At 51.1% G+C, this 15,070-nt stretch overlaps 1 protein-coding gene across 1 annotated transcript in view; it reads right to left on the bottom strand.

The window, feature by feature from the left end:
• The window catches only part of RAB31 (RAB31, member RAS oncogene family), a 112,416-nt gene extending 98,545 nt beyond the window's left edge, over positions 1 to 13,871 (bottom strand). The window contains exon 1 of the mRNA XM_030836606.3: positions 13,663 to 13,871. Coding sequence (XP_030692466.1) covers positions 13,663 to 13,701 — 39 coding nt within the window. The 5' untranslated portion in view covers positions 13,702 to 13,871. The remainder of the gene's footprint in view (positions 1 to 13,662) is intronic.
• Positions 13,872 to 15,070: the final 1,199 nt, after the last annotated feature.

The following is a 15,070-nucleotide window of genomic DNA, read 5'->3' as shown; positions in this document are numbered from 1 at the left end:
CCATGGCCGCTAAGCCTGCGCGCCCGGAGCCTGTGCTCCGCAACGGGAGAGGACACAACAGCGAGAGGCCCGCGTACCGCCAAAAAAAAAAAATGTAAAGAGGGACTTTCCTAGTGGTCCAGTGGGTAAGACTCCACACTCCCTATGCAGGGGGCCCAGGTTTGATCCCTGGTCTGGGAACTAGATCCACATGCATGCTGCAACTGAAAAGATACCACATGCCACAATTAAAGATACTGAATGCCACAACTAGGACCGGTGCAGCCAAAATTTAAAAAAAAAAAATTTTTTTTAAACGTTAAAAAAATTTTTTTTAATGTAAAGAATATGTTACATCACCATGAGATATCAACTTATACCTGTTAGAACGGCCATCACCAAGAAGACAACAGGTTCTGGTGAGAATGCAGTGCAAAGGGAACGCTTGTGCACTGTGGCAGGAATGTAAATTGGTCCAACGCTATGGAAAGTAATATTGAGGTTCCTCAAAACATTAAAAATAGAGCTACCATATGATCTACCAATTCCATTTCTGGGTTTATACCCAAAGGAAATGAAAACAGGATTTCAACGAGATATCTGCATTCCCTTGTTAACCACAATATTATTCACAATAGCCCAGATATGGAAACAAGCCAAACGCTCATCAGCGAATGACTGGATAAAAAAGATGTGGTACATCCACACAACAGAGTATTATTCAGCCATGAGAAAGGAAGACATCCTCCCATCTGTGACAACATGGATGGACCTTGAGCACATGATGCTACATGAGGTAAGTCAGACAGAGAAAGACAAGCACTGGGTGATACCACTTATATGTCGAATCTAAAAAAGTTAAACCTGTAAAAAACAGACAGTAAAATGGTGGCGACCAGGGGATTGGGGGTCGGGGGGATAAGACTGCTATTGTTCAGGGCACAAACTCGTAACAAGGAGTACATAAGCCATAGAGATCTAAGGCACGGTATAATGAATACAAAAATTGTACTATAATTATGCAATGTGACAAATATTTATACGACTACATTGGCAATCGTGTTACAACACTTAAGTGTATCAAAGTAACATGCCTACACCTTATACCAGCAAATTTATTAAAAAAAAATTTAAAGAGTAGGTTAGAAATTTGTTCAAATTCATGAAAGGAATGAAATACTGAAGTGTAACACAGTCAAAAGCTATTACTTACCACCTATGCTTGGCCAGATCCCTTAGCTAAGCAGAGTAAAGAAAACTTCTCAACTGGAGATTCGCTTATGGAAAGAACCTACTTAAACTCTCTTAAGCCTTGAGATTCTCAGGGTGTAAAATGGTTTGGGGAAGAAGAGGTAAGAGCATATTCCCATGACACGCCAGGCAGGGTTAGAGAGGATGTCTGTGCAAACTGCCAGCATCTTACAAAGGAGGGAACTGGACCCAGGCAGTTATGTGATTTGCCAGGGGAATCGAGCTAGGAAGTGCCAAAGCCAGAGTAAGCACCCACGTCTGCCAGCCCAAGGGTGACCCACCACGCACTGTGCTCCGCTGGCAAGAGGCCCGTCCAGCCGCGCTGACAGTTCAACTGCAGCCTTAGAAACTCCTAACACCTGCAGGCCCGCCATCCAGCAGGTGGGCCGTCATGATGGACCACAGTTTGCAACCTGACATTTCCTGAACCCAGTTACAGCGCTTAACACGGATCCCCTGAGGGAGCGAAGGAAAAAAGGCCTGGAAATCAGGGCTTCCTGCACATGAGCTGGAAAATGGGCAACAGATAAAGCCAAGCTCAAGGCCACTCCGCACACACAGCCCTGGGACCTGCCAAGGCTCCTCTCACACCACAAACCAGAGACAGGGGCCCCCACACAGGGCGGTCCGAGGACTCAATGCGACAACTTACGGACCCCACGCTGCCCCTGCAAGGTGCTAAGCAAACAGAGGGGACGTCTGTGTCACTGTCACCGTGCATGGTGGTGTCCTGGATGCGTCCCAGCCTCCCAGCTGATACAGCACTTTGCCTCTTCACAGCTAATACAGGCCCCTCCATCACACCTCCCCAAGCCTGGCCAGGACCCTGCCTTTTTCTTCCAGGGAAGTACTTCAAACCTGGTTCAAATTGCTGAATTAGTTTTTAAATAGTGAGAAGGAAAAATAAACTGTTACTTTAAGCACCAAGTTTGGGGTGGCTTGTCACAAAGCAGTGGAAAACTGAAACAGCATGGTGTCCGGTATGTTTACACCCAGTAGGGGTCAGCTGTCTTGATTACAGGTATACTCATAAACCAGAGTGATTTCAAGACATCCCTCTTCATAAAAGGCATTCTGAAGCACTTTCCTGATTGAGAAAGAACAGAATAAGGTTTTGCTTCAATTCCTTCTCAACGGTTACTGCTGTCACTGTTGCTGTGATTAGGGCTGGGGGCAACTACAAATCATTACAGTGCTGGTGAGTTTATAGTTACTGTTTTTCTTTTACCCATGGAAATTTTTAATAAGAAAGAAGTCAAGGACATAAGGAGAAGACCCCAGCAGAGCATCTGTAACTACATGGCTCACAAGCAAGAATAAGGGTGTGTACATGGTTAGCTGTGACACAATAACTATGTTTACCAAAACGGAAGCACAGGGCTGATGGGAGTGAAATGTGCAATAATGCAATTCACACCAACATGTTCAAATCAGTATGTTGCTGCAACACATTCAAATCAGTAAATTACATCAATTATAACTTTAGCAAAAACTTCAAAAATATTTCTATTCTTATTGAAAAAAAAAATTCTACTAGTTGTCTTACTAAGATTAGCCTAACCTGAGGTGGAGGTCTAGAAAGAATACAACTCATCTTTTTACTTTATTTATTTTTTTTAAATTTTACAACTCATCTTTTTACACAGACGTCTTTCTTTACAAAATATTCTCAGGGCCATGCTTCTCAGGCCCTGTTAAGGTTCTATAAGCTCTTTTAAAGAGAAAAGCTACCCCAGGGACCCAACACAGATATTACTTGTTGTGTAAATATACTGCATACAAATAGTAAAAGTACCCACAAACTGTTTTTGTTATTCTAGAGCTATAAAATAAAGATAAATGCATTAATTAAATACAAATTAAACTATCAGACCAGTGCCATTCAAATGAACGTTAACCTGATACGATGGATGGTGTTGCTACCTGAAGAACAACAGTTCAGGGCTGTGGTCAGTCCCAAGGTCAGAGTGCTCTGTCACCCTGTGCCCGGGATGGGTTACTTCCCTTGCATTCCACACAACATCTGTCAGCAAAGTTTGTCAGTTCTTCCTTCCAAACAGCCCGATCGGGACCCTGCTCGCGACCAAGGTCACAGCCTGCCACAGGCTCCCCTGCATGCATCCTCCAGTGGTCTACCCTCCATGTGGCCGCTAGGCTGACCACCATGATGGACGAGCCAGATCACTGTCTCTGCACAAAAACCTTCCATGGCCCCCGCTGGATTCCCAGGAGACGCCACAGTTCCCACACTGGCCCGCGAGACCCCAATTAACAGGCCCCCAACCCCACTTCTGCCCTCTTCCCACTGGTCACTGTTCCAGCCACACTGGCCAGCCTGCTGCTCCCACCCCAGCGTGGGGTTCCCTCTGCCAGGAGGGCCCAGCCGGCTCAAGAATATGGTCTCTGTGTTTACTTAAAGGCTGTCTTGGCGAGGACTTTCTCAAGCCCAAGTGCAGGGGAGGGTGCAGCTCCAAGCAGGGGATGGGCCCACCTGGCCCATCCTGGCTTTCTCTGCAGGGCGCCTGTCACCATCTGTCACATCAGGGACCCAGAGCTCTCAATCACGGTCACTCCTAGGATGTAGGCTCCATGAGGTCAGGGACAGTGGGTCCACTCCGCTGCCTGCTGTGCCCAACCCCGGAGCAGGTCCATCAATACCTGAGGCACCTGCTCTGGAACCGCTCGGTCATCACGTGGCCCCAACGCGATATCTGTGCTGACTCTGCCTGGGTTCTCCTCTCCTTGGCCAGTTTTAACGGACATGAAAGTTGCTACAGTTTTGTTACAGGAGGATCACCGGGAAGATCCAGATGTAATTTTATTTACCTTTCAAAGAGCAGCATAGAAATGAACAAGCACAGACAACCTGCAGATTCCACAGGACAGATCGGCAGGCCCACGCCTCTCCCAGACCCATTTGGAGAAACCCTAGATCAGGGACAGGTGGGGAAGCCAAACGGGGGGCCACTGACCACGCCCGGAATGCTCCTGCCCACCCCACCGCCCCTGCCATGGCGATGGAACAGGAGCCTGAATAACAACCCAAATTTACTTTCTTTTTCTTTTTTTTAACTGAAGTATAGTTGATTTTACAATGTTGCGTCCAAATTACCTTCCAATTTTATATCGGTGTACCCGTTATTCCCAGCAACAACCAAACGATCTCTACCCAGCAAACATCTCCCCGGGTCCTGCAGTAAATTTTTACAGGTTTTAAGTTAATTACACTAGTAATGCAGGCTCACTAAATAAACCAACGCACAGAACCAAACGAGAAAGAATAAGTTATTTGTGAGCACGAATCAGGCCCAGGCGCACCCGCATACCCACTTGGACGTGCATCCGAGCCCTTTCGGAACCCTTTCCTGTCTCTGCTCGGTGTAAACAAGGCCACTCTCGGTCCCTCCTCTGCACCCAGCCTCATCCTCAGACACCTACAGCCTCCCCTCCACCAGCCATGCCCAAACTCCAGCCCCTTACCTGGCCATTGAGCATCATGTGACATCCCAGGGGTCTCCTAGTGCTGTTACTTCACCTCCCGCTTCCCACCCTATCAGCCCAAGGGCCCTGCTGGGCTGGAAACCCAAGGACAGACCCCACACCCCCGCGGGAAGTCATTACACCTGCTCACATGGCAGTCATGCACACACCTGGTAAGGGTCTCTCTTCATCCCCACAGCACACGACCCATTAGTGAAATCCTAATTTACTTTACACAGACGCCTTTTTGTTGTTTTATTTTACACTAAAACAAGAAGATTCATGAAATGCCTTCGTTACTCCCCACAGGTAAGTCTGGCCAGGTTTCTGGGCTACACTGGCAGCAGGAGGAAAGGTCAAGCGCTGGGGCTCAGCACACTCCCCACTCAGTGGGGAGGGGAGGGATGGAAAGCAGAGGCAGAAACATTCTCCTCTAACAGCCAAGCCCTGGCTGTCTCTTTAAAGGACAGACTGATGATTCACTGACTAGAAGGGGAGAGAAAAAGGAAACAAAACAATGGAAGAATGTGGAGCTGAAAGAACAGAGACAGCAGGAAAACTCTGGAGCAGGACGGTGGGCTGGATGTTGACCATAGAATAAAGGAGCCCGCTGGACATAAAACAAAAGACAGAGGAAGAAAAACCATGAGGAGGTGAGCTGCGAGGTGCAGGAGGGCAGGCAGGATGCTGTCTTCACAGCTGCAGGATTTCCAACTCACCCGAGGAAACAGGACATCAGCAAGTTGGCACGGTTACGTGTCATTATAAAGAAACAAGGTTAAAGGCGCCATCCTGTATCCCTAGCCTTTGCCATCTCAAACCCAAATCGACGTCCATCATTTTACTCCTTAATCCTTTCCCCCGCCTCATCATTAGGTTCAAAATCTAATTAAGATGGGCACGGATAATGAAAAAAAATAGCTTTTCAGAAGTTTGTTATGAAAAGCTTAGAAAATATCTTACCTCCCCAAATGAAAGATGTCTTTGAAGTATTGATGCTATGAGATTTTTTTTTTTTAAAAAAAGACTTTCTTAATTAAGCTTGCTACAAATGTAAATGCCCTGGCCAATCGTTTGATAAAGGGAGGGAGGGAGGGAGGGAGGCTTTGCTCTTTTCCCCTGCCAGCAGAGGGCAAGCTTTATGTGATACCGCGCGTGTGTGCGCGTGTGTCTGTGTGTGCTTGTCATTCTGTGTGTGTGTCTGTGTGTTTCTCATTCTCTGTGTGTGTCTGTGCGTGTCTGTGTCTGTGTGTGTCTGTGTATCTGTGTCTGTGTGTGTGTCTGTGTGTGTGCATGTGTGCGTGTCTGTGTGTGTGCGTGTCTGTGTGCGTGCGTGTCTGTGTGTCTGTGCGTGTCTGTGTCTGTGTGTGTGTGTGTCTGTGTGCGTCTGTGTGTCTGTGTGCGTCTGTGTGTGTGTGTCTGTGTGTGTGTGCTTGTCATTCTCCTTTATGTGATACCCCGTGTGTGTCTGTGTGTGTGTCTGTGTGTGTGCATGTGTGCGTGTCTGTGTGTGTGCGTGTCTGTGTGCGTGCGTGTCTGTGCGTGTCTGTGTGTCTGTGCGTGTCTGTGTCTGTGTGTGTGTGTGTCTGTGTGCGTCTGTGTGTGTGTCTGTGTGCGTCTGTGTGTGTGTGTCTGTGTGTGTGTGCTTGTCATTCTCCTTTATGTGATACCCCATGTGTGTCTGTGTGTGTGTCTGTGTGTCTGTGTGTGTGTGTCTGTGTGTGTGTCTGTGTGTGTGCATGTGCGTGTGTGTGTCTGTGCTTGGCATTCTCCCTCTCTCTCTCTCTCACACAGACTTCTTTCCCCTTCCCTTGTCTTCTCCAACCCACCCACCCCCGCATAACCTCTCCTTCCCTCCATCCCTTTTCTCTCCTCCCCTTCCAGGGCAGGCTGGGGTAGAGGCACTTTTTAGGAAGATGCATTTTATCTGCAGGTCCTAGTTAGAACAGTGATTCCACGAGGGCAGAAAGGAAGTAATTCTGAAGAATTCAGGTATCTGTTTCTTCCAGAAAAACGCATACTGTTGATACAAAGGCATCCAGCTTCCCAGCGTCTTGCTCAAAGAAGAGAAAATAGGAGGGAAGTGACCTCCCCTAGGTTCCGCTTCTCTCCAGGGCCCAGTTTTCTGACAACCCGGGTCACCTGGGCACCTCTAGGGAAACTGAGAGTAGCCCAGGCTAAATACTGAGTGAGCAGAAGCACAGTCCTCACCTCCAGAGCAGGGCTGGGGCATGAGGAGCAAGGAAATAATCAGAAAAAGACTCGAGACAGAAGGTTCCACAAGGAGAAGCTCGCTCCGGGACCCCAATGTTAAATCCCACTTTTCTTTTCTTTATTTCTGCTGACAAACTTCTCAGGACACCTGCAACTCTCAGCAGCTTTAGCAATTAGGTGGGGAAAATAAATCATGTGGTCTGTCAGGAAGTGGTCAGTGCTCTGTGGAAAGTCAGGACCCAGAGCCCAGGAAGGGTCGCGGGAGCCCCGGGGGTGGGAGGTGGACGAGCAGATGGGTAGGTGGGTGAGCTCAGCATCTCACTCACCCCGAGTTGATTTCGGTTGTGCACCTTCAGTCCCCTCTAAAGCGTCTGACCCACATGATCAAGGCCCTTGGTTTTGTTCAGACACACCACTGCCTGTTGCTCATAAAAGCCAGGAGTATTTTCTTGAAGGAGTGCCATAGAGGTAAATGAGAGAGTTACTTCCATATGAGCACAGAAAAAGATACAACCATTCAACATCACCTAGGTTGTCTTCCCACCACTTAACCCAGAAGAAGCAACGAAGAAGCAAACAGACAAATCGAGATGCTAGAACTTTCTACAAGACAACTGTCCGGATTCTTCAAAAACACAAATGTCGTGGTGGGGAAAAAAAAAGAGGAACGATTTTAGATGAGAGATGTTAAGAAGCAGCTGTGAGAAGCAAATGTAACACGTGATCCCTGACTGCATCCTGGATGTGAACTACACGACTGACACTATTGCTGTGTTCAACGTCAGAGGTGAGATGATGATGTTACAGTTGTGTGGGGGGAGAATGTCCTTGTCCCTAAAAGATACACACTGAAGACTGTAGGGGTGATGTGTCATAATGTCTGCAACTCACTTTCAGATGGTTCAGGGGGAAAAGCCAATATTTTTTGTGTACTAGAGAGAGGAAAGCAAGAGTGACAAAAAGTCATCCCTTCTGACTCCAGGTGAGAAGGCTATAGACATTCGTTCTACTGCTCTTTCAACTGCTTTGTAAGTTTGATGTTTTTCAAAATAAAACAGGAAAGGGGAGTTAAGATAAAAGACCCCCTGCTAGAGGCTGTGGGGTCAGCAGGAGAGCCGTCAGCCTGGGAGTGGGAGGCGGTGCTCATCACCTCCCCACACCCTCCCACCACCTCAGCCTTCCAGAAAATAGAGTGAGATCCAGAGCCTGCTCTCCCAGTCCTGGGGTCCATGTCCACCTTTCCTTCCCTGTCCAAGCCCTACGTGTCCTTTGAAGCCCTGTGCAAATCCTTCCCACGCCAGGAGACCTTCCAGATGGCTCAGTTCCCAGCCCCCCACTGCACTTAACATAACCTGCATGTCTCCTGTGGCGCCACGTGACACCTCCAGCATCCTTCTTGTCACCACGGCCACGGATGCTAGCTCCTGTCTTACCTGCCCAACCAGGAGCCTCTCCACCACAAGCGGGACTAGAACCCAGCCTCCCGACTTTCCACCTCCAGTAGAGCTGACACAGCACCTTATCCACCGCAGGTACTCAAGACAGATCTTGAGCAAAACCTTTTTGTCCCTCACCTGTCCTCACACCTGATAAGATGGACGACAGTCAATATTTATTGTCATCCTACTCTGTTAATTCTATTGGGCGTGGCTCCGTGGTGAGTGCTGTCGCAGGGATACTGGTGATGTCATTTAGTTCACGTGTCATTGTGTCCATGTCGTGGGAAAGGCAGAGCGCCTTGAAGACAGGGATCGTGGCTGTCCTGTCCACCTGCAGCTGCCCAAGCTCCCGGCATGAAAGAAGTGCTCGATAATCAGTGAACGACTGAGTGAAGGAAAGTCTATTCCAATTTCCAACACATATGACAAATTATAAAAACTAAGACAAATGAAAGTGTAATATGTACAGACACGGAAGCACCAAAATTAGTCTAACCTGTTGGACGAAACTGAATTTGAAGACCTGTTCTAATGCGTGACCTCAAAATCTTTTCATGTCCTGGCACCTTAAAATGTAAAGTTTTCTGTTTTCCAACGGCCAGAGCCTTGGAGCAGATCTCGGGGATACAACACACTCACTGAAACAGGGACACTGGGCGGCAGTAGAGGTGGGGCAGCACGCCTGAGAGCTACAGACAAGGGCTGGGGAGGGACCGGAGAAGTTTGAAAATGCTCCACAGATGACGGATGCACACGCTGGGCTCAGAGTGAGATGCGGCCATACTGACCCTGAGCAGAAGAGGAACGAGGGCCTGGTGGAGCCCAGCAGCCCGGCTCGGGGGCTCCGTGTCACTACGCACCGGGCCCTGCTGGGAGACGTCCCACTCTATCGTGAATATTTATTCTCATCCCAGAGTCACCAACGCTAAACCACACTTTCCACAGAGGTTCAGTTTAATAGAGGAATCAGGTAAGAAACGAATTACTGTAAGTTCCTAGCCTCTCTGCATCCCCCCACTCCCCTCCCCACTTCCCCCGCAAAAAGAAATGATAGTTTCTGGGAAAGAAAAAAAAAAGGGTATGTGTGTTTTTTTTAAATTTTATTTATTTATTTTTGGCTGCGTTGGGTCTTCGTTGCTGCCTACGGGCTTTCTCTAGTTGCAGCGAGCAGGGGCTACTCTTCATTGCGGTGCGTGGGCTTCTCATTGCGGTGGCTTCTCTTGTTGCAGGGCACGGGCTCTAGGCTCGCGGGCTTAGTAGTTGTGGCTCGCGGGCTCTAGAGCGCAGGCTCAACAGTTGTGGCACACGGGCTTAGTTGCTCCGCGGCATGTGGGATCTTCCCAGACCACGGCTTGAACCTGTGTCCCCTGCATTGGCAGGCGGATTCTTAACCACTGCGCCACCAGGGAAGCCCCTCAAAAATGAGTATGTTAACAGAATCTCAGGCTTGGACAGCAATGCTGATGGCTGCCTGGGCTGCGCTTCCCCATCCTATGCATTGTTCCTTCCACAAGGACCCCACGATTCACATAACCTTATGGAACACTTTCGGTAAGGAGCGCTCACCCTCATTCAGCCGGCTGTGCCGGCGTCCACAGCTCGGGCCGATCTGCTGGTTGTGAGCAGCCTCATGGGTGTTCGGGGGTCCCACAGCCCTTTCTCGTGAAGGTCCGGACAGGCTAAAAGTCCCCACTGCCCACATGTCACAGCACATCCCAGGGACTGGACTGCTCTGTGATGAAGCACTAAGCAGATTCTAACAGAGGCCAGAGGAGAGGCCTCACCGAGGCCCTGACGGTGGCCTCTTAACCATGCCACTCAGCTGTGGAGGAAGTGGCAGAGATCTCTAAACTGTCGTCAAGACAACCGAAGTCCAAATATAAATCTCTCAGGGATTCCATTCGGAAGCAGTTTTTAAGTGTACACACCCAGAGAAAATAATAAAAGACAAGAAATATCCTCTCCTCCTTCTCTCCCTCCCCCTCTCCCCCTCCTCTCCCCGCCCCCCCCCCCACCTCCTTCCCCTCCTCTCCCTCCTCTCACTTTCTGCCACGTGGTGATGTGTTTTAAAAATGCATACTGGGAAGCTTTCCACCTTTGGGGTTGGAACAGCTGCTGCCTCAATATTGGTTTTGTTAGTTTTTGTTTTTTTTTTAACATACTTTGCTGTTTTTAATGGAGTTGTTTTTAAGCTACATGTTTCATAATACTAGCTGAGATTCACAAAGCAGGATGATTGGCACTTTACTGGCAAGAATGAGACTCATGTGTCCGAAGAGTCCAACGCAGACCCCCGTCAACACCCTCCTGCCCGGCTCACTTCCACGACAGCCCGGCTTATCCCAGGAAAGGGCACTCACGAAGGCTTGGGAGAAACACGACAAAGTCTACCCATGAAAGCAGCAAGGGTCAAAAATCTCTAACAGGTAGGCTAAATAAACCCTGCGCTAGCACAAAGCATGCAGGGAATGTTCCACAGATGGCTGTGGTTCCATCCGAGAGCACTCACCAAAAGAAATAAGATCAGACACGTCTAACATCAGGGTTCTGAAAGGCACAGGTACATGCCACCTGGCCCACTCCACTGCCACCTTCTGCATATGACCCTCCGGTGGGGAACCTCCCGCCCCTCGAGGAGCAGGAGGCTTCAGCTGAGAGGGAGGAAAGCCTGCACCGCCCGTGCCAAACACAACCACGTGCCTTAAATGGGAAGCACGTCCCCAAGTAATCACTGAGGAACAGGGACCATCACCAGGCACAAAAGGACCAGCCCTCAGCCTCTCCAGTGAGTGAGCAGGGCTGCAGCTAAGTGGTCCTCATTCCCATCACCTTTTCAGCAGGGCCCAACAGACGGTGACACCCACAGTGGGCATGGCTGCTAGGGCCTGGGTCAGACTGAGATTTCAGGGAGGTGGGGCGATGGCTAAAAACAGGAAGCTGAGGGCTGGCTGCATGCAAGACTTCATCCAGAAAAGACAGGCCTCCCACACAAAGAACAAAGGAGCCAGGACGCCTCTTAAAATTTTGAGAGGACACTGGGTTTGGCACTGATTCCCTCTTCCAGCCGCGGATCCACAGGCTTCTCTCCCAAATCAAGAGAGCAGACCCAGCAGTTAGAATGGCTGTAGCCTCACCCAAGTGCTGTCTCACCCAGAGCATCGCCCTGTTTGGAGGAGCCGCTGAGAATATACCCTGTCACACACATCTTGCCCAGGACAGGACCAGCCAAACGGGGGGAACTTAAGCCACATTACTCAGTGTGATAAAAAGATCACTGACCCTTTCAAAGATTTCAAATAAGATGTCTTCCAACCTAAGCAAGACTAAAACCTAGAGCCACTCTCAAAAAAAGAAGGCCACGGATACGGTGTGATGGGATTGGAGCTTCAAGGTCTCCATCTGCTCAGAAACATCTTCTTGCTCTGCTTTGGGACCGTTCTTCCCTTCCAAGCCCAACCTCCTACCAACTGAGCCACTGCAAAGGACCAGCAAACAAGGAGAGGCACTGTCTCCAGGAAATCACTGAATGAGTGCGTTCCATTCTTAGAGATGAGACAAAAAGAAGTATAGGGAGTTCCTCCAGCTTTCTCATCTCCCAGGCTTGGAATCACAGGGTAGCAGGAAATGGTACCATGTATCTTAGGTGATCATCTGCTATAGTCCTCTGCCTTAAAAGGGAAGATGCTATTATGTCCATTTCACAGACGATGCAACTAAGGTACTGGTCCAAAACACCACAGCCAATGAATGGGAGAGAATGAGAACCCAGGCTTGCCGCCTCCGGGTACAGGGCTCTTTCTACCTGATCAGTTCCTTATAGAAGGAAACAGACTCACCCCTAAGTAGCAAAATTGCAAATAATTCATGCGGTGGGGCAGGCAAGTCACTTCCGACTTCATTTCTTCCCAAAGCCAATCCTGACACACACAACACACGTCAAAGCTGCCTCTGATTCCTTGGGATCCGACGTTCCTTCTGAGTCTTTGAAGGGCCTCCTTGAGGCTGAAATGATTCCTCACAAGGAAAGCATGCGATTCCTGGAATTTATGTCTGGCTTATGTTAGAGAGCCTGGCAGACGGTGCAACCTACCCCTGCAACACCGATAAAGGTCAACAGAGGAAGGCCAGAACAGCATCCCATCCAAATCCAGGCCATGGCAGAGCAGGCAGGGGGAGGGGCACAGGGAAGGGGGGCCTTTGCCTGATCCCCTGGAATTCGAGGCCAACCGAAGACCTAGTGTAAATGGGGGTTCCAGCAAAGGACAGCGAGGGGAGACAGCCACGAGCATCGTTCTGCCCCAGGTTCCAGAAGAGCCTAGAGGGAGCCCAGACAGCCCCTTGGTCTGCGACAACCCAGTCCTAACCTAGAACCATTTCTTCTTTATCTACTTCTGCACATCCGTCTTGACAGACCAGTTAGTCCAACCTTTGCTGCTCTTTTCAGAAATGGTTTTCTTGGGCGACCAGATCGGCAGAACACTAGGCATTCCTACCAAAAGCTGCTGAAAACAGGGCTTCAAACCAGCTCTTCCCAAAGAAGTAATTCTGGAATTTGATATGCGCACCCAAGAGGAGGAGACCCTTAACACCCTCTGAATCCCCTGGGCGGTCCCCAGGGGCCTGTCCAGTGCCATCTGACAGGTCCGCACCACTTGGGTGTTTGTGTCTGTCTTTGTTTCTGGCTTCTTCCAAGTTTCTTCGGGCTCAGAAGGACCCACTTCGGGAGGGGAAGTGGGGACAGGGGAGGACTCTCTCATGTTGCCTTTATCCGCGGCACTAAAAGTTTCCTAGGCGCGGTTTTCTACCATCCGTTGTTCTCTCTTCACCTTCCCGCCAGGTCATCCCCTCGCGCATTTTCTCACCCTGAGCTGGGCTTTCTTTTTAAACAAGTAAATAAACCAGTTGGCCCAGGGAGGCAAAAAGAGTCGGCGCCTTGGCTGAGTAACTTAAAGTTTCCGCCGGAAGGAAATTATTAAAGGCGAAGGAGAAAGCCCTCAGAGGTGAGGGCCGCGGCTCCTGTCCCCGCGGAGGGGTCCCGGGCGCCCGGCCCGGCCCGAGCAACTCCGGGGACGCGGGCCGGCGGCGGAGGGACGACGAGTCGAGAAAGCTCCCGTTCAGGTTCGGGCCCGGAACCAGCAGGGCCTGACGGGGAGGGGGCCCGGGGGAGCGGGAGAGGGGGTGCAGGGGACACGGGGGGAGCACGGACGAGGGGTGGGCAGGGGAAGTTGGGGACGAGGGAGGCGCGCCGACGAAGGGCGCGCGGACCCGGGTCCCCGGCGAATGGCGGCGCAGGACTTACCCCGAGGAGACAGACTTTGAGCTCCCGGATGGCCATCATGAGCTCGGGGCCGGGCCGGACAGGAGCTCAGCATCCTCCGGAGCCGCGCCGCGCCGCGCCCCGCCAGCTGGCGTCCTCCGGTCCCCGCCTTCCCCTCGCTCAGCCCGCGGGCGGATCCGCAGCCGCTGCTATTTCTGGGCCGCCGGCCGCGCCGCGGAGGGTCACGTGGCCGCCGCCGGCTCCTCCCGGGGCTGCGGGCAAACCTCGGCGGCCCGGCTTCTGGGAACGCCCCCGACGGCGTCAGCCACCCGGCCCCCAGCCCCCGGGCCTGCGGCGTCCTGGCACAGGGCCTCTTCCCACCCGCCGGCCGGCGGCCTCGGACCCGTCTCTGCAGAGCCCCCCTCCCCCTCGCCCGCACCCGACCCACGGGCTGCCGGCTGCAAGGCGCCCGGGGTGGAGAGAGGACCCGTCCCGCCTGGGGTGGGGGGGGAACCGGGCCCACGGCTGGAGACTGCATCCCCCTCCGGAAAGTGGGTGATGCCAGCCCAGGCCATCTGCGGGGAGCATTTCCATGTCATAAATGGCACTTGACAGAGGCTGGGCGGACGGGCAGGAGGGTCTGAGGGTGCAGCCCACCCTCTCCCGCAGTTCCTAATATCATGGGGAGGGGGGCTTCAGTTTACCCCCACGTAGTTTGTCACTCTCGGCCCTGAGCTCATTTTTCTGTATGTAATCGAAATTGGTTCTAGAAGCTACGGTCTATTCCTCCCTCCAAAACAAGGGTGTCCGTGTCCGAAAAGGGAAGCGCTTTCTAGAGAGGAAGCTGCCATGCTCAGCACAGAAACGCTGCCACTTGCCGGGGCAAACACCCAGCCCTCAGAACGACGCTACAAACAGGGACCTTCTGCATCCTTCTGTGACCGGGAAACCAAGAAGCTCTGGCTTGAGACAGTGGAGGCAGGCATGAGGAACTGCCCTCCCCTCTCCACCGTGGCCCACGTACCTCACCCACTCAGGCCACCTGTGTTGCTGCCATAGAAATGTCCGCCTTTCCGACATAGGTACCTCAGTTATTCATGTCGTTTCAGATCAGAAAGAACTTTTTTCTTTAAACTTCATCCCCTAACCCAAACTCTCAGGCCTCTGTCCTGAGTTGCCAATTTTGATCGATGACATTTGTGGCCCCCAATGGACCACCCACCTTGACTATCTGGCTTTGTTCCTACTGGGGCCGTGTTGAAGCTACCCAGCACCCAAGTAGCGCATACAATAGGGACTTCTGAATCAAGACCTCCAGAGAGAGAGAGAGTCTGGAGTCAAAATAGCCCTCCCCCCCCCAGAAAAAAACCCTGACAGTTGGCCATGAATTCCCCAGGGCAGTGGAGGCTTCCACTGGCTTGGGCAGGCTGTGGAGGATTATTCACTCACA

This window comes from Globicephala melas, chromosome 13 (assembly GCF_963455315.2).
Source record: "Globicephala melas chromosome 13, mGloMel1.2, whole genome shotgun sequence".
NCBI lineage: Eukaryota > Metazoa > Chordata > Mammalia > Artiodactyla > Delphinidae > Globicephala > Globicephala melas.
This window is presented reverse-complemented; position numbering and strand designations above follow the sequence as displayed.